At 36.6% G+C, this 22,517-nt stretch overlaps 1 protein-coding gene across 1 annotated transcript in view; it reads right to left on the bottom strand.

The window, feature by feature from the left end:
* LOC145693347 (integral membrane protein 2B) overlaps nt 1-22,517 on the bottom strand; it is a 284,481-nt gene that overhangs the window by 76,233 nt on the left and 185,731 nt on the right. Inside the window, exon 3 of the mRNA XM_081769264.1 lies at nt 13,438-13,557. Within this exon, the coding sequence (XP_081625390.1) occupies nt 13,438-13,557 (120 nt within the window). The remainder of the gene's footprint in view (nt 1-13,437; nt 13,558-22,517) is intronic.

The following is a 22,517-nucleotide window of genomic DNA, read 5'->3' as shown; positions in this document are numbered from 1 at the left end:
CCTTTGACCTTGGCGGACATATTGCCAAAAAAACTCACGGTTTTCAGAACGTGTGACCAAGCCAGAAATCATCCACTAGTATCATTAGACAAAGTTCAGTAATAATTTGCTCTCGACCTTTTCGATCCAACAGGACCTATGGGTGGCCCCTAGACTGGAGTGAGAGTAAAAGGAAAATGATTGACAAGCAAAAAAGTAAACTTTCTTTTCTTGTTGTTCATCCTCTTACCTTACAGGAAGGTCTGGACCCACATCATCTTCACCCGCAGTCTCTCCCCCTTTCCTATTTTCTTCTCTTCCTAGTACGAAAGAGAAGAGGTGGAATGGAACAAGGAGTGGCTTAGAAGATAAGTAAAAGGCTGGGGTTGCCCTTCTTCTTCTTCTTCTTCTTCTTGGGAGAGAGAGAAAAGTCGTGTTTAGGGCCCCCTTCCAAATCACCTCCAGATTGCAAAAAAACTGGATAAATGAAGCAAATGTAAAAAGAGTACTTTTCTCTGTTTCTCTTGGTCATTTTTTGTCTTTGTCTAAAAAACAGGAAAAAGCTCTCTCTTTTTCTAACTTCCTATCTCGCTACTCTCCCTTTCTCTTGCTTCTCAAAAAAGAGCAGACAATGAGCTGGCGGGTGTAACTTTCTTTACTGGGGGGTTGACGGCTCCCCTCCCACTTCTGGTCTCTACCAGGGAACTCCTTCCTTTCTCCTGCTTTCGTTTCTTTTACATTACTTTTCTCTCTCTCTTCCCATCTATATGGGAAAGGGATGAAATAGGGGTTGGTAAACGGAGAAGGCAATAGACAAGTACGGTTTAAAAAAAAAAAAAAAAGAGAAATTTCTCAGCGCTCCTTTCTCTTCCTCACCTCTTCTCTTTCCCTATAGCGGAGAGAACGAATGAAGAGAAGCGACATTCTCTCTCCCCCCCCCCACTCTTTCAATTTTTCTTTCTTTTTTTTAAGGGTACTGGACCACCATTCCTTTTCGTTCACATCCCCTTTTCTTTACTATACGCTTCTTTCTCTCTGAATAGACGGAAGTGACCGCACAAGTCCCAGTCCCTTTTCCTTCTCATTTCTTTAATTTTTCTACATTTTTTCGAATTTTCTTCCTTCTCCAAATTTTTTTTCTTCTTCCTCTCTATTTTTCATCTCTTTCCACCTCCACCCTTTATCAAAAATAGAAGAAGAAATGCTAACACAAAGACGAAAAGAATAAGAATGAGAAGAGGTATCATGAAGAGAAAGAACTGGAGAATGAAGCTCTCCCCCCTAACGGTATTTTTACTTTTTCTTCTGTCTGTGATGCTGAAACCATTAGCACACTAAGCAAAGTACTTCAGAGTAACAGTACGAGTCTGAATGTGGCTATGGCTTATGTAAATGTTGTAATAGATTAAATAAAGCAATTTCCATTTGGTTAAATTTTGGTGATTTCCTATGAAATAATAACTGCAAAAGTGCTGGGTGTTACATTTGATGATGAGGAACTATCAAGGAGCGAAAGTAAAAGAACTGCTGAAAGATACAGACCAGCTGCTGTACAGAATCCTGAAGCCGAGATTTTCTCATACTTTTCAGATCTTAGCTTCATTTCCGAAGATGTTTTCTGAGATGGAAGAAAATCCAGATTTTCTGACGCTTTTCAATTTCATGAAGAAGCATGAGAAAACTGAGTCTGAATACAGAGTCTTGCGTTCTCTTGTTGATATTTTGAATCAAAAATTTCTACTGCACTTAGCGACGAAAGACGAAAAAAAATAAATAATAATGTTCCCTGTTTTGTCTTAGGTTGCAACAAAACTGCTACTTTTACCAGTTGGTAATGCTACAGTTGAATAGTCTTTGTCAACAATGAAACGTATTTTTCCTTCGGAGAGAATTCGACTGTCTTTTTGACCATGTAAATGCTTCAGTAAAAGTTTCAATAGAAGGTCCTCAGATACCAGATGTCAAAGAAGAGAACTCCGTTAAAGAGAAAGTTTTTAATGATTTTCTGTCAGCAGCATATAAGGAATATTTACAGAAGCCACGGAGAGATGTGTAGAATTTTAAAATACAGTACCTGTAGGTTGTAAATAATATTTGTGGTATATAACTTGGTGTTCACAGTTCAAAATTAACATTCTAACAACCAAGTGGTATAATGATGTAAGAATAGTAGTTTCAAAGATTACCAGAATTATCAACATGTTTGAAAGCCATATTCACGTTTATTCAGAAAGATCCGTTTCTATTCATTAACACATACAGTTAAGAACTAAGAGTTTTTACGCATTTTTACTATTGTAATCGGTTCTTTTAATAAGTTCTTCAAATAAGCGAACAACTGAAATATTGTGTAATTACTTTCAAGTCGATATATGCATATTTAATTAATATTACATACCTTATTCTTAAAACAGTAATCATAGCTGTGCATACAATGAGTAAATGAATTACAATATTATGTAATTTGATGTATGATATTGTGTTACATCATTGTGATTATGAACGAAAATCATCACGAAGTTTACTACGCTTTTCTAAATAAATAAAATCATACTATATCAAGAAACTAGTTAATATTTATTGGAAGTTAGCTTTGACTCATAAATAAAATTTTGTGATCTTATTACATTTATCATATGCCCAAATACCGGTTTACCAGGAACATTCCACCTGAAACTTTTAACATCTTCCCAAATGAAAAATTCTGGAGAAAATCCTGGTTTGTACTCAATTTCGTTTTTCTCAGCTAACGTAAGTGACTAAGGAGCAATCTTTAATGGAAACCCCTTGTAAGTGCATTTAGCATTAACGGACTTTTACCTATCACTATTTTTTTCCGGTTAACTATGAGTATTTTTTATCCACTTCTAGAAATAATCTTCAGTTTTCGACATACATGTACCATGGAATACAAACGGAGCACAATGTTGCCATAACCTGTATCCGTGCGCATAAATAATTTGCAAATCTGTGTATAGGAATGTCGATCGAGTCACAAAATTTTTAACTGCCACAAATTATAAACAATAGACAGATAAAAGAAAATTATGTTGCTTAAGATTTGTCGAGGTAATTTAAGATAATGGTACTCCATTCTCTATCGAAATTCCTTTTTCGGTGTTTAAGTTTGGATTTCTAGTTCTAATGAAATATGCTCCAAAACATTAATTTCAGTAAGTGATTTGGCTTGTCGTAAATCCTTGAAGTCCTGTACTATACGTTTAGTTTCCTGTAAATGCTTGGATAACCCAGATATAGCCTCTTTATTCTGCCGAGGCACACTAAGTGTTCTTTCAATCTACTGTTGATATTCATATTTGTCATACCTATATAAATATCCAAGGAAGAAAAAGATATTTCGTATATTCCGCAGAAAGCATTTTTGACCAGAAAATAGCTTTTATATTGATTGAGAAATCCTTTCAGATTCTCAGGTGGTTTAAGCAGATTTTTGGCGATAGTGAATGGAATACCATTATCTCAAACTGCATCAACAAATATTAAGATGCAGAATTTTGTTTCACATATCATTATTATTTGGGATTTGTGGTAAATATATATCAATAATCCACATTACAAATTTCTTATCATCGAAATTTCTGTACACAAGTTTACAAATTATTCATGTGCATGGATACTGGGTATGGTAACATCCTATTCCGTTTCGACTCAATGGTGTATGTATGTAAGAAACTGAAGATTACATCTACAAGTACATAGAAATATTTTAGTTACCCGCAAAAACTGTTAGTGTTAAGGGCACTTACACTAAGTTTAATTTTTAAAAAAAACGTATACATAGGGTATCCCCCTCCGAAGAAATACAGTGAGTTACTAGGTTTAGATGTTATGCTTTTTTAAAAAAATGAAGATTTCTGTTCAAGTCGAAGCTTTAAGCACGTGAAGGTCCTCATGCTGAATATGTTTTAAGTTTCTACTGTTCTTGATAATGGAAACTCGAAAAGGTATTAGAAATATTAAACATCATTTCCTCGGGAATATTTATCGGGTTAGTATTTATTTTATCTAAAAGTATGTACAGCACTACTACTTTCTCTAATAATACCCAGTAACAACAGCATCAGCTAAACGTTCATTTTCTAAATTGAAGATAATAAAAGAAGCACGAGCGAAGAGTCCACTTAGTCATTGACAGATCCACAAGTAAGAAAGCGAGAAGGAAGTCTGTATAAAATTCTAATATGAAAAAAGAAAATATATCGCGTTCGAAAAGAAATTTGAAGTCACATGCAATGTAAAAGAACTACAGGAAACTAACCTAAAGTAACATGTAATAATATTCTTATTTAATGTAGTTCCCTGAAATCAGATGGTAGTGTTGATTCAAATTTTGTGATAAAGTGACAGACTGGAAGAAAAAAAAGGTATGTAGTAAATATATTTAGTCATTATCACATACCTTTTTATTATAAACCTGTTAATTCACTTGGTATTTCTCTCGTATAAAATAATTACTACTTAGTCACATGAAAATTAGTTACTTGTTTTTACATTGTCTTACTGATTAACAGACTTCGAATGTCTGTGCTGAAAAGAAACACGAAAAGACTTAATTGTTTTCTTAGAGGTACTGAGAATAATTTCTGCGTCGGATCCTGAATCGTAAATTTATTACTGCACAGTGTGCTTACTCAATTTACAAGTTTAGGTAAGGAATAGTCTAAAAGAAGTCTGATAAAATCATTGTTAATAACCGATATTTTGTATTTGAACTATTTTACACCTTGTTAATATACGAACATCCAGTGATTTAGGGATATTTTTATCAAAGAAGTGAAAAAGTTGAAGATAGTGAAAAGGGTCTATCGAATTTACGAACATCCAGTGATTTAGTGATATTTTTATCAAACAAGTGAAAAAGTTGAAGGTAGTGAAAAGGGTCTATCGAATTTACGAACATCCAGTGATTTAGTGATATTTTTATCAAAGAAGTGAAAAAGTTGAAGATAGTGAAAAGGGTCTATCGAATTTACGAACATCCAGTGATTTAGTGATATTTTTATCAAACAAGTGAAAAAGTTGAAGGTAGTGAAAAGGGTCTATCGAATTTACGAACATCCAGTGATTTAGTGATATTTTTATCAAAGAAGTGAAAAAGTTGAAGATAGTGAAAAGGGTCTATCGAATTTACGAACATCCAGTGATTTAGTGATATTTTTATCAAACAAGTGAAAAAGTTGAAGGTAGTGAAAAGGGTCTATCGAATTTACGAACATCCAGTGATTTAGTGATATTTTTATCAAAGAAGTGAAAAAGTTGAAGATAGTGAAAAGGGTCTATCGAATTTACGAACATCCAGTGATTTAGTGATATTTTTATCAAACAAGTGAAAAAGTTGAAGGTAGTGAAAAGGGTCTATCGAATTTACGAACATCCAGTGATTTAGTGATATTTTTATCAAAGAAGTGAAAAAGTTGAAGGTAGTGAAAAGGGTCTATCGAATTTACGAACATCCAGTGATTTAGTGATATTTTTATCAAAGAAGTGAAAAAGTTGAAGGTAGTGAAAAGGGTCTATCGAATTTACGAACATCCAGTGATTTAGTGATATTTTTATCAAAGAAGTGAAAAAGTTGAAGGTAGTGAAAAGGGTCTATCGAATTTACGAACATCCAGTGATTTAGTGATATTTTTATTAAAGAAGTGAAAAAGTTGAAGGTAGTGAAAAGGGTCTATCGAACATTTCTTATTTTTAATTATTTCCTTTTTTTTTTTAATCAAAAACATTGTTGCCAGAATTGTACACATTTATCTACAAACTTTCCGTATTCAAAATACATAGACAGTCATTTGTTTAATACAATCATCCGAATAAAATTACTAGCAAGCATGTAAATCACCGCATGCTAACATACATATATATATATATATATATATATATATATATATATAACATTTCTTATAATCTTTAGAAAATGCGTAATATGTATGTTGCTTTGTCATTCTCTATCGACGGGATCGGAATCACTGGTTTTGAGAACATCTTACTGAATCACAATTCTTTACATCTCTGTACCGCAACTAACAAAATATTTTATATTGTGCATTTGTGCATACAATTTCATTCATGGTGACATAAGTACAAATATGTACTTACAACAATGAAATTCAACTTCAGTGGAAGTCTTGAAGACACTTGCTCAACACTTAACATATATCTATTTAATATATCAAAATGTACTTTTGGGTCAATCCATCTCAAGTGATCCAAAGATGGTAAAAGGCGTTGCTCCACCATCTCCGAAAATGAGTGAAAGGTGAGTGTGATGAACCTTGTGTATGAGAAGGTCAATAACACCAGTCACGTTTGCGTATGTACAATTGTTCCTGTATGGCGGCCATCTTTGTTGTCGGTGGAGTGCCATTTTATGCATTTGCAAGTGTGTACGGAAACTGCAGTTGATCAGCACATACGAATCAAACGAACAAGAAACGAAAACGAATGTTTACAGGAAAGACTGAGGTACACGGATTATATATACTCTTGCTCCTAAATAAATATGCAGAGTTGCAAACCAATGCATGAAAACACCAGAAAAAATACAGAAAATTGCACGTTTAAAGGGGCTGTATATTGGAATGGCATAAAGTGGGGGGTTCAGAAGTTTTATGATAAATACTATTGTATGTGAAGATTCTGCAGAAATATCCATAGCTATACTACTGGTGCCGTAGACTTATGGGGATCCGAAAGAGTTGGAGTGCGTGATTTTGATGGAATTTTTGGGGCGTAATATCTCAGAAGGGCAAAGTGCTAAAAATTGCTACTTGTCCACAAAGTAATTCTGTATGTGAATAAACTATATATATAAACGCGAGGAAAGAATGTAAGTGACGGTTGCATATGTTTCATGCTAGATCTCAAAACCTACGCATGGTTCAGCAATTAGGCCCGTTTTCTTTTGTGTACAGTTGTGTAAAAGTTTGCGAGTGGCGCTTGTTCTGTCTTTCTAGCTCCATGATCACTGCCACGTCTATATGAGAGAGGGGTTTAGCTCACCTCTTGCACCCACGACACCCATCGTCGAACTGGATCGCAGTATTAATGCTTTCAATGTATCAGCCACGTGTCACTGAAATCTAACCCCAGTTACAGAAGTTACTGTGTTCACAAGTTTGCGTATAGATATATAGATGTGTATATATACCGAACTCCAGTAGCTCTATTGGTAGAGCATTGAGTTGCATTCGGGAGGTCCGGGTTAAACATCAAAGGGATCACGTATTTAGACGTGTCTGAACATGCAGACGAACTGAAAGAGCGACTCTCAGGACTTTAACGTTGCAAAATGCGTGCCACTAGCACTGAGGTGCAATAATAACACTGCTTGTATCTATGGTGATCGATGCTGAATTGCGGAAGTTGATTACATCAGTACAGTGAACAGGGACGTGCATGTAGTGTTTTATCATCCACCAGAACCAAGAACATCATTTCAGAAAAAGGACAGTGACACTGTTTGGGTTTCTCTGACGAATGTATTTCGTAGGCTCTCTCCACTGGAACTGACAATACCCAAAGGCCGCTCTCATACCATTTCCGTCCAGTTGTGTGAAGAAATATCACGGTTGTTTTCACAGCATCGTTAGGCAACGGTATGTACAAAGGAAACGCTGTATTTATTTGATTTTGTACTGCTTTGTTGCTCAGTTACTAATAATTCACTCTGAATATCATTGTAACACATTTGTTCTCTTCGCATTTTTACCATGTCCTCACTTTTTTTTTATGTAATATGAGTCCTAATGTTTTTGCAATAGTTTATTCACATATAGAATTACTTTGTGACTAAGTAGCAATTTTCAGCACTTTGCCCTCCTGAAATATTACACCCCAAAAATACCATCAATACAAACTCCAACTTTGGGACCCCCATAAATCTACGGCACAAGCAGTATCATAGCTGTGGATATTTCTGCAGAATCTATATATGCAATAGTATTTAGCATAAAACTTTTGAACCCCCCACTTTATGCCATTCCAACATACAGCTCCTTTAAAAGTGAAATTTTCTACACTTTTTCTGGTGATTTCATGTATTGGATTGCAATTCCACATATTTATTTAGGAGCAAGAGTATATATAATCCGTGTACCCCAGTCTTTCCTGTAAACATTCGTTTTCGTTTCGTGTTCGTCTGATTCGTACATCCTGAGCAACTGTAGTTTTCGTACATGCTTGCAAATGCATAAAATGGCATTCCACCGACAACAATGATGGCCGCCATTCAGCAACCTTTACATACGATAATGTCACTCGTGTTATTGACCTTCTCATACACAAGATTCATCACACTCCAAATCTATAATTTTCCGAGATGGTAGAGCAACCTGCTCTGAACCATTTCGTATGGACTGACCCTTTTCTGATCTCCCCTTTGCTATTTAATAGTGCTCCTAAATAAAAAAAAATCGTTCATTATGAGAGCCCTGAAGCATTTTTCAATTCACGCCGACAAAATATCAATCAGTTGGAAGACATTTTTAAAAATTCACTATGAAGTTCGATGTTACCAAAGGTATATTTTAATCCAAAAAGAAGAAGTTTGGTGATTTCAGTAAATCGAAACTTTATGTATAAAAGCTGAGTAAAGTAAAATACCCTGGGGAAGATACTGGACTCCTACCAGGTATGGATAGGGTAACACCTGCCAGATATGGTGGGTACCGGAAATCGGTGCAGACCAAAACCAGCACCACTACTTTGGTAGAGGAATCTACCAAGCTAGGGAAAGAGGACCCCGACAGAAAACTCCTGGTCCTCCAGGTTGGGGGTTGAGCGTATGGCTAACGATCACACCTCACAAAAAAGATCTAGTAACGAAGCCAAAACAGAAAGCAGAAGAGCAGTGCACGGAACAACAATGCTATACGAATGGAAACGCCCCAGTAAATTTAGAAACTCCAACGAAGGAAGAAATAATAAAAATAATTAAGAAGTTTAAAAACAACAAATCCCCCGGAAACTACGAAATAGTAGAAGAATGCTAAAGAACGCAGGATGAAACCTAATAGAAGAAATCAGAGAACTGATGAATAGAATATGGGAGAAAAAAGAAAATGCCGGAAGACTCAAGAATAGAGATATCCTGCCCAATGTAAAAAAAAGGGGACAAACTGGACTGTGCCAACTACAGGGGAATTACACTGCTAAGTGTGGTATACAAAGTGTTATCAGGGATTTTAAATGAGAGAATAAAGCATTACACAGAAGAAATAATAGATAAATACCAAAGTGGATTTAGAAGAAACAGAAGCACCACAGACCAACCGTTCGTAATGAGAGAAACCACAGAAAAGTTCTATGAACACGACGCAGTTCTTTATAAAATGTTCATAGATTTCAAACAAGTATTTGACAGTATAAAAACAGAAGATGTGTTTCAAACCATGAAGCACCTAAATTATCCAGAAAAGCTAATAAGATTAATTAAAACGACAATGTACCATTCGACAGCAAAAGTAGAAATGGGTAGCAAAATGAAAATGAAGTGAAATCTTTGAGTTTTACGTCCCACGGTTATGCCGGTTAGGCTAAAGGAGACGGTGATGATGAGAATTAAATGAAATGGTGGAATGAAGAAAGTGGGAGGAAACGGGAGAACCCCGAGAAAACCCACGAGCACGGTGTTTGTTCACCACAAAGTCCACACGGCGCGAGCTGGGATCGAACCAGGGATCCCAGCACCGGAGGTGAACGCTCTACCACTGAGCTACCGCGCCCCCAGGTAGCAAAACAAGCGACACATTCGAAATTAATAGTGGTGTAAGACAAGAGAATGGACTGTCAACAACTCTTTAATATAGCCCTACATGGCGCAATCAAACAACTAAATAAAAGAGTAACTATATTTATCAAGACAAGACAGATACAGTGTGTGCATACGCAAATGACACAGCAATCATAGCCAGAACAGAAAACTGGAATAAAGCAGACATTCCAAGCCTTCAAAAGGAAACAGAAAGTAAGACTCGAAATAAACACGAGGAAAACAAAATGCATGATATCATCTCCCAGGGGAAAATATAGACAAATGAAAACTATCTCATTTGAAAATTCGGAAATAGAAGTCTCTTAGATATTTAGGAATGATAATAGACAACAATAACAATATAAGCACATCAATCCAAGATAGAATACAAGCAGGCAACAGAGCTTACCGCAGTTTACCGCGCTAACGTGCAACTGTTGCAAAGTAAAGTGATTGACAGAAAAACAAAAGTAAAAATACACAAAACATTAGACCAGTATTAACCTATAGCTGCGAAATATTGACACTCTCCAAACAAAATGAGAATCTGAAGAACCTTTAAAACAAGAATAATTAGGAAAATTTACGGCTCTGTGAATGCTGACGGAGAATGGAGAATACGGAACAAGGAAATTGAAGAAATTCTAGGACAAGACGTGGTGAAATTCATAAAATTGAAACGCCCTCGAAGGATGGGACAAGTTGAACGCATGGACAATGAAAGAATGCCCAAGAAAATCATGGAGGAAACGATATATTCAGTAAAGAAGAGAGAGAGACCTAAACTCACATAGGAGGACAATGTGGTAGCAGATCTACAGAAGATAGGAATAAGAGGATGGAAGAAGAAGGCGCACAACAGACAAGAATGGAAGCGTGTTGTAGAAAAGGCCAAAGTCCAAGGGCTGTAAAGCCGGATGATAAGGTAAGGTAAAGTAAAACATAAATAAAGAATTGTGCTATTGGTAATTTAATTTTTTGTTAATGAAAGTTGTAATAATATTACCCCATTCTTGGTCAAGATTGTTTTTTTCAATGTTTAGATTCGGATTTTTTTGTTTAATGAAATAAGCCTTAAATACATAAAGTACTATGCAAAATAGTTACATCCTGAAGTGTACTTTTAAATTTTTATACAAGATTTGACAACCCTTCTTTGCCTGCCCTAGACTCAATTATGTGCTCCTTTATTTTGGTGAGAATAATCCTTTTTGCACAGCTATGTACGAGTCCTTACATAAACAAACTATCTAATAAATACCACTTCAGATTTCACCCACAAAATGCCCTCTTCTGGTCTAGTGGCTAGCGCGCAGGTACCTTAGGAGCAGATGTATTGATTTTGACTATCGAGTAATATTGATTACAAATTTAAAGTGTCTTCCTTATGCTGCATTAGCAATTACGCATGCTTGTGATGAAAAAAATACAACGAAAGTGATAGCTGAATTTAATGTAGATATTGGTGCTGATTTAAAACAAAATAATGAAAACTGTCTATCACGTCACGTTTTCCTGAAAAATGTTACTTAGATTTGTATGAACATTTACCGTAAAACATGTTTTTCGGCCTTGAATGTCTTCCTTTCATGCCTGAGAATCATTCTACCGTGGTGAAACCTACAGAATATCTCTCCGTGACACCTCCCCGTCGCAATCTCCCGCTACCAATAGCGTCGCGCGAATCCTGATCTCAGATCTTAACCTTGGTTCGCTGACCTCGCAGAAACGCTCGCGAAGCGAGCAGCTGTCACCTTCTATTTGTTCGAGCTTTATCTGGATTGATCCTGAACGTGTTATCTTTCGGGAGACTGAATTCGCTCGGCTGTTCTAGTCATCAGAAAAGATATAAAAGAGCTGTCCTCATGAAGGATTAACTTTCTCTCTCTTTAAACCCAGAGGATCGTGTACGTACCGTGTTCATAGTAAGATAAAGGACGTGGAAACGTTTAACTTCGTATCAATGTTTCATTCATGTGTAGCTCATGCGTGCGATGACACACTAATAAGTGGAAAGTTCGGTTGTTTTTGTGAAACATGACTTCGAGACATTGCGAAAATTTGCCAGATGAGTTATTACATATGCGGCGAATATAGTGTTATTAAAAATCGCATGAAGAGCATTACAGCCTATGTAAAACAACTGTATCTTGCGTATGTTGGCATGTAACTCGAAGACGAGGACAAATCTTGGGCTCTTCATAAAGTTTGTGTGCAGTGTATCAATTACCTACGCTCATGGCTCAAAGGAAAGAAGATTGCTTTATGATTTGGAATTCCAGTGATATGGACAGTATTTTAGAATTAAATACTGAGGCGAATATTCGGACCAAAGAGGAACGGGAATGGAGAATGGCGGAAACTTCGTAACGAGGAACTGTATAATGCATATCGTTTACCAAACATTGCTAGGATCATCAAGTCTAGGAGGCTCAGGTGGGCAGGTCATGTATGCGAATGGAGAATAACAGGAACACTTTCAAAATTTTAAATGAAAATCCAATCGGAAAACTAACATTAGGTAGACCTACCACAGATGGGAGGACAATTTAGGATATATCTCGGAGAAATAGGAATCCACAGAAGAAACTAAATCCAACTGGCTGTGGACGGAAGTCAATAGAGAGCTTTTGTGAATCCGGCATTGAACGTCCGAATTACATAATCCACAGAATTAGTTAGTTAGTTTAGCTTAGTTAAGTAGTATATATTTAATATTAATTTTAGGGTACTTGGTGTAACTGTATGCATTATATGAGACGTCATCGGACCTTTTCTCATGGTCTTTACAAAATGAAATTCAATTATTATTATTATTATTATTACTATCGGTATCTTATAGTATGGCAATGACACATACATTTATTATATCATTGTATTTTAATAGTAATATATATTATTTAATAGAAATATATAACTATAAATACTATCTAAAAATTGTCTCATATAAATATATAACACACGCACGGAAAAATCAATTGGAAAGCTCATGATTTTTATAGAACGAATTACTTAACCAATTTACGAAACTATTATTTATCAATTAACAATTTGAATCATTAATTATTTTCCCATCTCCTTCATTTTTATTAAGATTTACATTTTAATTTCACTAAGATTTATATTATCTTTCACAAATATAACATTCTTGTTGTACACCAGTGTAAACTGTCATCTTCAATTTTAATCAATTAATCCTTAAGTTAATTTCAACTGAAACCATTAGTTCTTCTCATGCTAATATTTAACTGTAATCAACAGTATTTCCTTAGACCTAACTTTCTACCCTTCAAATTTTAATTAATTTTTCCAAGTATGTCATATGATTAGTTCAGGTATCTAAGCTTTTAATAAGAACCAATATCAAGATATTGTTCTGACCTACAGTGCTATCGATATATGTGAAATAATATAATGATATAATATATGAATACACTTTCCTCCGGGCGACCGAAAAAGAAACTATTCGTCTTATCGGTTCAAGAGATTTTGTTCATTTTCTTTATAACTGAGTGATATATACTACATATTTATAAAAAACCCTACCCGAATGAGGAAAGATCAAATCTCAAATGCAATGATGCTAGCGCTAAGGCATTTGAGTAAAGTTTTTATTTTATTTGTCACGCAGTAGTATACAGTATCTCATCTAAATACGTAAATACTCAATACTTCACATCACTTACCTTGAACAAATCAGAATCAGCTACAACAGAACTTTGGTGTGAACGGTACGAAGTGTCATCTAAATACATTGGTGTTTTAGCATCATACGGGATATTGCACCATCCCCGAAATCTGTGCATCTGCAGGAAAGAAATGCATATGTATGAATACACACCATTCTTTCATTTTATTATGATAGAAGGTTAACAAGCAAATGCTAGAGAGAGTCAATCATATTACTTGCTTCCTGATTGACACAACATCTGAAATAACCTTTAATACACGAAGAGAATGAATGCATCTCTCAGTACAGAAAACATACGTGATTACATAGAGTAAAACCCGTTATTTTGACCACCTAAGTAGTAGTACGGTCCAGCGGTACGTAGGACCATCCGACCTAAATTTTGCCAGAGGTACCTTGGTCCATCCACTCAAATTTTGGGAGAGGTGCATAGGACAACTCCTCTTAATTTTATGAAATTACCAAATCTAAAAATTTGGTATGGTAGTATAGCACCGGGGTATGTACATTTACGTAATTATTTGACTTACCCCCTAATAAGCACCTTGTTGAGATGGCAACATTGTACTTGCAAAGTCTGGTAACGGTATAGCAGGTTTTGGTATCCTTACAACTAATGACTGTAACGAAGGATATATAGGTTAATTTGGTTTTATTCTTGAATATATTCGATCTCAAAGAGTGATTAAAAAAAAAAAAAAAAAAAAAGCTGGGGGTATAAGTTGTGCCAAAAGAACTGAAACTGGCGCTAGCCTGCCTGAGAAGCTGCAAAGACTCAGTAAGCGCATCCGTAACATAGTAGTTTAATTTGTAATTTAGAGATCCGTGTTCGAATCCAGGCTGTGTTACTTTCTTTTATTATTACACTGTTACAACGGAATTCAGATAGAATTCGTAATTCTGAACGCTGATCCTCGAAACTTCACTCCGAAGAGCAGATCTACCGTGGATTTAGATTCACATACAAAACATGCAATCAAATTTTATCCAGTCATTTTCTGTCATGAAATTATTATAAATATTAGCTTCGGAACCCTAATATTTTTATCTAAACACTGTTTTACATATATAAAAAGCACAGGGGGGAAATTTTCAATCGAAATAAGCGAACAGCAAACTTCTTTGACAGTCTCCATATATAAAATAGCAAATGAGCCCTAATACCAGCCGGGAGATAGCAATAGTAATACACAATATCTCAAATACAGGCAAAAAGAAACTGTTACAGCCAAAAGTCGGAGGTTTGAATCTGCACCAAGGAGATTTTTTTTTTCCTTTCTTCAGTAAAATTAGCAAGTAAGTTTAAAATAACAGCTGATAGCAACAAGAAAACACATCAGAAATAAATACATTATTGAAATGCTGATACAATGACACCATATATACCAAGAAACACGCTGCTTAATGCGAAAATATCGCTGGTGTGAAACAGTAACTGTCGTCGTTCGTCAGTAGTTGAAACGCATATAATTCTACGTTCAGAAATCTAGATCCCCGAATGCATTTCTTATTCCATGAAAAATTTCATTTTTTCAATGGTGTACGTTAAAACTTTCAATTGGAAGAGAAACTTGTTTTTATACAAGGCAATAAAACTTCAAAATAATAAATAATGCCTTTGTGTATAAACAGGTGTTGATTATTTTGCAAATATATTATATTATAATTATTTGGAATCAATTATATGATCCAAATCCTGAAAAATGTGTCAGAATATGTGGTGGCAGGGAAAAGAGGAAGAAGCTACACTTGTTGAGCGGTACTAGAACACAAAAATCGTACGTGAAGATTAAGCTAGGGTGAATGAAAGCTCCTTGGTGGCGGCAAGTGATTTGGTAATAATGACAAAATATCTATGATGATTATATTGATGACGATAATATTTAAGAATCTCGACGGACTATTGCCACAGAAACGAAAGCTCTTAAGTGAATTTTGTTCCATATAAAATCAATATATTTGATAATGATTATAATCTGTCTTATCGTGATGTCTATCCATACGTGGCTCTGCCCATTTCTTGGCAAACCAAAGATTTTTTTTTTCCTTGAATATTTCTCAATTAAAACTCCATGTATTCTTTCCACACGAGTAGCGCGGCGATATTAGACATCTCATTCAGAAATAGTATTAATGAAATGACACGTGAAATAATTCGAAATTAGTATATTATAAATAACCATGTCGAAAGAGATTTCTAAGGTACAAATTATAAAATAATTGGTAATGTAGCCATCCACAGGAAACGGAAGAACACACGATGAGACTTAAGGGTTTCTCATCTCGCCTACTGAAAATTACGTCTGTCAAAAATATATCCCTATCTCGCCTTGTCTCGAATTTCTAGGTCAGATGAAACTAATACGAAATTTAAAATACAGAGTGTATCAAAAAGATTCATCCACTTTAGCAAGTCTGTATTTCTGAAACTAATAAACATATACAAATAGTTTTTGCTTTGCATGACAGTGAAACTCAAAAAGTTTTTATTGCACCTGTTCATAGGTGTTCAATGTGCCCCCCGTAAGATGCACGGCATATGTCCATGCGGTATTCAAATTCGTCCCAAACTGCAGCTAGCATGTCTTCAGTTACAGCTTCCACAGCTGCTGTTGTGCGATGTCGCAGTTCATTCAATGTGCTTGGTAACGGAGGCACATAAACGGAGTCTTTTATAAACCCCCACAAGAAATAATCAAATACAGTAAGGTCACGTGACCTTGGAGGCCAGTAATGTAACGCTGCATCATTTAGTCCAGTGCGACCGATCTATCGTTGTGGAATCGTTCGATTTAAAAATTCCCGCACTTTCCCATGCCAGTGTGGCGGTGCCTCATCCTGTTGGTAGATGAAATCATTCAAATCAGTCTCCAACTGTGGGAAAAGATAGTACTCAAGCATATCAAGGTAGATTATCCCCGTCACAGTGTTCTCAGCAAAGAAAATTGGACCTTACCCCTTTTTTCGGGAAACTGCACAAAACACATTAACTTTTGGCGAGTCCCTCTCATGTTGTACAACTTCATGTGGGTGTTCCGTTCCCCATATTCGCACATTATGGCGGTTCACATTTCCATTCAAATGGCATGTTGCCTCGTCACTAAACACTAAGCATTGAACAAAACTGTCGTCCTCTGCAATCTTGCCAAGAATGAAATTATAAAACTCCATACGTCGTTCTTTGTCACCTTCACAAAGACTTGCAGTAGCTGAATTCTGTATGGTTTCATGTGTAAACGACGACGCAACACACGCCAGACGGACATCGAGGGCATGTTGAGCTGTCGAGCTGCACGACGAACGGATTTCTGCGGACTGCGTGTAAAACATTGACGGACGCGTCGGGCACTCGAGGACGTCCCGGTGATTTTCCCTTACACAAACAACCTGTTGTTCGGAATTGTTCATGCCATCGTCTAATGCTCTGTGCAGTAGGAGGATCCACATTATACTTAGTACGAAAGTCACGCTGAACAGTTATCACTGACTTACACTCCGCAAAACGTAGTACACAAAACGCTTTCTGTTGTCCAGATGCCATTTTAACCAGAACCGTAGTGGGCGTTCACTCAAGCACACTGCTGATATCTAGCGGAAACCATATACAACTAGAGATGTTCCTCTTTCCAACAGTACGTTGTTCACTCACATCTCTGAAAAAACAGAATAGATATTATTGTTTAAAACCGGATGATTCTTTTTGATACACGCTGTATTTAAAAAATCTGGTGCTGGAAATCTGCAACATCTTATCAACATACAGCAAGTCTCATAAATTATGGCGGAAGCAACTGACAATCGGACAAGACGAAGGGTGAACAGCATTTGACGAGGTAATATTTTTTTTCTGTCTCTTTGAACTGCCGAACTTAATAATTTACTTCGTGTTTTGTGAACTTTTGATGTGTTGTTGCTTATCAGTAACAACCTCACTTTTCTATTTGCTTACAAATATAGCGAAGGTAAAAATTAAACCTAAAATTTATGTAAGTAATTATTTAGTACTTGAAAAATAGCACTTAGTGGAATAATTTTTGCTGTGTCGATATGTCTTCCATTCTAAAAGAATACGTGTTCAATTTGATTATGATGTTATTGGCTTAGGGTACAAAGAAGAAAAGACCAAGATCATTTGTTAGTTTACTTAGTAGTATTTTGTATTCTCTACAAAATTATACAAATATCTTATAATATTTTTCTTTCATTTTTCAACTGTTTTGAAAAAGAAAAATGGAATGGGGCTGCCAAACACCTAAGGCTAGATTAAACTAATAACAAGTTGCAAGAAAAACGCTAGTGTTAGATTCTTTTATGCAAATAAGCTTCATGTGACTATGCTTGTTATATTGGAAGTAATTCTCGCCAGCTTTTGCGTTAATATATTCACTTAGATTATTTGATGTCGGCACTTAGCTGCTTCGTGGCTATATGGATAGCACACTAATCGTGTTCGATTCCCGCTAGTAGATCATGTGGCTCGGATTCAGCATAAAGTTGTAGGCTTATGCCTCATAACAGCGTGGTGTTAAAATTTACTCCAAACAAATTGACTAAATGACCTTGACGTTTGAATATCCTCGTAAAAGAAATGTCGAATAAATACATTTTATACAGTACACCAATGGTACCTAAATTTGTATTGTTTTCGTCTCGCCTGGTAATTCGAAACTATACGAATAGGGATATTTTGAAGACAAAACACCATTTTCACTAAATAAGACGAGAAGCCTTAAGTCTCGTCTCATGTTTCCCCGTTTCTTGCAGATCGCCACAATTCTCAATTATTTTGTAGTTTGTGCTTCAAAAATCTTTTTTGACATGATTATTTATAATAGACTAACTTCAAATTATTTCATGTGTCACTTCATTAAATATATCTTTGGACAGGGATATCTATATCGCAACGTTCCTCGTACAGAAAGTACATGTGGTATTTCAGCTGAGAAATGTTCGAGCAGAAAACTTTTCGTTTGTCGAGAAATAAGCAGTCACGTATAGATAGATGTCACGATAGGACAAACGTGAAACAAAAATATATATGATTTGAAGCTTTCCTGGCGGCGTATATGATAAAGTTCTCGGGCAATCAGCCAGGTGAAAACTGGTGGATAGGCCAACGTTTCGAGAGCTGTCATCGTTCTCATCATCAGGGCAATTATGTAGAGATCAGCGGATATAAGTAATATATACTCTGGGCTGGCAAAAATGCTGGTTCCTGATTGGCTGAAAATGCTGGTTCCTGATTGGCTGATTCAATCTGAAAACTGGAGCTGTGATTGGCTGGCTATGTTCCGTAGTCCGTGGTACTGATTGGCTGAGGGTTATCTGGATGTTTGTGTGTCGTTTTCTTTGCTGTGGTACTGATGACCGGGTTCCACAGGGGGCTGAGTTGAAATCCAGTGTCTCTATTAACGTTGTTCGGTTCATGAACTATGGCAAGAGATTCGGCTACTATCCTGGTCCAGTAATTGGTGCTCTTGGTAATGATGGATGTGTCCTTAAATAAAACTTTATGGTCTTCTGTTAAACTGTGTTCAGCTAAACCTGATTTTTCTGGATGGAATAGTCTAATGTAATTTTCATGTTCTCTGCAACGTTGTTCAATGGTGCGTCCTGTTTGTCCTATATAAGCCTTTCCGCATTCACAGGATATACGATACACGCCTGGTGTCTTTAAGCCCAAGTCATCTTTGATCGGGCGAAGTAAGTTTCTGATTTTTGGTGGCGGCTTGTGTATGGTCTTAATGTTGTGTTTTTTCAGAATCCGGGAGATCTTTCTAGAAAGTTGTCCAGTGTATGGTAAAACTGCTATACTCAATGGTTCTTCAGTATTGTTTCATTAGATGTGGTTTCATTGTTCACCAAGGTTCCAGTTCAAGATACGTTACTCCTACTTAGTGAACACTTCACACCGGAAATTGTGGAATTATTCAGAATCACCTTAACTTCAACATACTTTTTATAAGATGGACAGTACTATGAACAGACGGATGGAGTCGCCATGGGATCACCACTTTCACCAGCAGTTGCGAATTTCTTTATGGAAGATTTTGAACAAAAAGCATTAGAACTGACATCTTTCAAGCCGTCATGTTTTTATAGATTCGTAGATGATACGTTTGTCATCTGGCCTCACGGGGAAAAGACACTGCATTTGTTCCTAGAATTTCTTAATAAACAACATAGTAACATCAAGTTCACAATGGAGATTGAAAAGGACGGATGCTTGCCATTCCTGGACATTCTCATCCGCCGGAAGCCCGACGGTAGTCTCGGCCATAGCGTTTACAGGAAACCTACTCACACTGACCTCTATCTCAATGGCAACAGTTTTCATCATAAGTCACAGCGAAACACCGTCATCAGCACACTAGCAAATAGAGCGAAAGACATCTCAGACGAAGAATCCCTCCCTCGGGAACTGGATCATCTCAAGAAGACGCTACTCCAGAATAATTACAAGAAGCATGATATCAGTTTGGCCCTGAAAAGGACCTTTTCTGAACAGAGGAAATCCAAAGAAACTGAAGAACCATTGAGTATAACAGTTTTACCATACACTGGACAACTTTCTGGAAAAATCTCCCGGATTCTGAAAAAACACAACATTAAGACCATACACAAACCGCCACCAAAAATCAGAAACTTACTTCGCCCGATCAAAGATGACTTGGGCTTAAAGACACCAGGCGTGTATCGTATACTCTGTGAATGCGGAAAGGCTTATATAGGACAAACAGGACGCACCATTGAACAACGTTGCAGAGAACATGAAAATTACATTAGACTATTCCATCCAGAAAAATCAGGTTTAGCTGAACACAGTTTAACAGAAGGCCATAAAGTTTTATTTAAGGACACATCCATCATTACCAAGAGCACCAATTACTGGACCAGGATAGTAGCCGAATCTCTTGCCATAGTTCATGAACCGAACAACGTTAATAGAGACACTGGATTTCAACTCAGCCCCCTGTGGAACCCGGTCATCAGTACCACAGCAAAGAAAACGACACACAAACATCCAGATAACCCTCAGCCAATCAGTACCACGGACTACGGAACATAGCCAGCCAATCACAGCTCCAGTTTTCAGATTGAATCAGCCAATCAGGAACCAGCATTTTCAGCCAATCAAGAACCAGCATTTTTGCCAGCCCAGAGTATATATTACTTATATCCGCTGATCTCTACATAATTGCCCTGATGATGAGAACGATGACAGCTCTCGAAACGTTAGCCTATCCACCAGTTTTCACCTGGCTGATTGCCCGAGAAGAACTTTATCAAAAATATATATGCCTTACGTGAAACAAAATTCACTCAGATTTTTTTTTTTCTGTTGCAATAATCCTTCGAATTCTTAAATCTTATTATCATCATCATCATAGTATGACCGACTTTTGTGGGTTTATCGTAAATACAACTACATATTATCTCTCTCTCTCTTTTTGTTTCACTTGCTCCAAACTTTGGTTTCGTGGCTTCCAGCGCTCACAAGAGGTCATCATAAACCATACAAGCAATCCCCGTCTCCACCGACCACTGGAAAGATATCGGGGGAGAGAAGAGTGCTTGCCGTAAAGATTATTGAATAAAGCAAATAATCTATAAACTGTTACAACGCCCTGTAAAGCTACAAGCGATTACGGGTAAGAATTAAACGTGAGATTAAAATTGTGAGTACTATGTATTATGATTAAACAAACAATATACAATAAGTAAACTACGAGCAAATTATATAATTAACAACCTGAGCGCTCAAAACAATTACTTTGCCTTTAACTTTTATTTTCTTAAAATCAATTTACTTTGATCAGGTGGCCTTCTCGATTTATAAGAATGATTCTTTCTTAATTCTACTTACAGTTTGCGCTAGCGGCATGGAATGAGAGTAGGGAATAATTGCATAACACTTGCGTTTCACTATGCACTGCACAAGGAGGGTAGGGATTAAATTAGCTGCAGTTTCCTCTTCTGGGCTATCCTCTCCACAGAAATCTGGTTCTCAAATCCAATCCAGTAGTTCATATGTCATACGAAAGAAACATCCAACCGCTGAGCTGCTCACAACAGGATTATTGTTTGGAAGTGCTCCTGCCAAGGTCCACTGACTGCATCGAATCACGTTTAAAACTAGCTTGCTAGCCCTTTTCCTTTTCGGCTACAACAACTCATAAAATCACAAAATGAATTTAGATTCAAGGCTCGTTCTATAATTACACAACACCGACACTTGGTTCCTTTTACTTCAACTTCTTAGGAACAACAACGGGCGCAAAGCTCTGGAAACTTAAAGTCAGGTCGACGGGCTGGGTGCGAGCCCGTGTAAAAGCCTACGATATGTGCAGAACGCACGACAGGTGCGAGGGCACCCCTGCCTAGCCGAGTCTCTTCAGTAGACTGACTTGCTTTTTTCGCCAACCTCTTGTGCTGCTTTTCCAAAGGGAAAATCCCGGTTTTGACTTGAAACGCAACCAACTGATGCAATGGCTAAACTTAGCGATGAGACTTCTTGCTGGAATGTTCTGTGAAGCGATTCTTCTTTCTTTTTAGCCATAAAAGGACTGCTGGGCGATTTGATCGAAGTTAGTTGCACACACACACATTCAAACATATATGTATATGCTTGAGAAGAGAGAGTTCTTGGAAAATTTCCATACGAGGCCTGTTCATTAATTTTGAAGTTTACACTGCATAGACTGTCTTTCTTCTCTTGATTAACACAATTAATGAGCGTCAAACAATCCGTAACAATAGATATTTTGCCATTACTGGCAAATCACTTGCAGCAACCGGAAGCTTTCATGCACCCTAATTTCTTCGTGTTCACGTACGACTTTTGTTTTTTAGTACCGACCATTAACTAAAACAACACCCTCTTTTTCGTGGCTCTCGCTACCTCCCTCTTTTCCTGCCACCATATCTTCTAGCATGTCCTTCATAACTTACATCTATGATTGATTCCAAATAATTACAATACATTTGCAAAATAATTAACATTTATTTATACACAAAGTCACTATTTATTAGTTTGAAGTTTTATTGGTTTGTATAAAAATATGTTTCAATTCC

This window comes from Thermobia domestica, chromosome 8 (genome assembly GCF_964235325.1).
Source record: "Thermobia domestica chromosome 8, izTheDome1.hap1.1, whole genome shotgun sequence".
Lineage (NCBI taxonomy): Eukaryota > Metazoa > Arthropoda > Insecta > Zygentoma > Lepismatidae > Thermobia > Thermobia domestica.
This window is presented reverse-complemented; position numbering and strand designations above follow the sequence as displayed.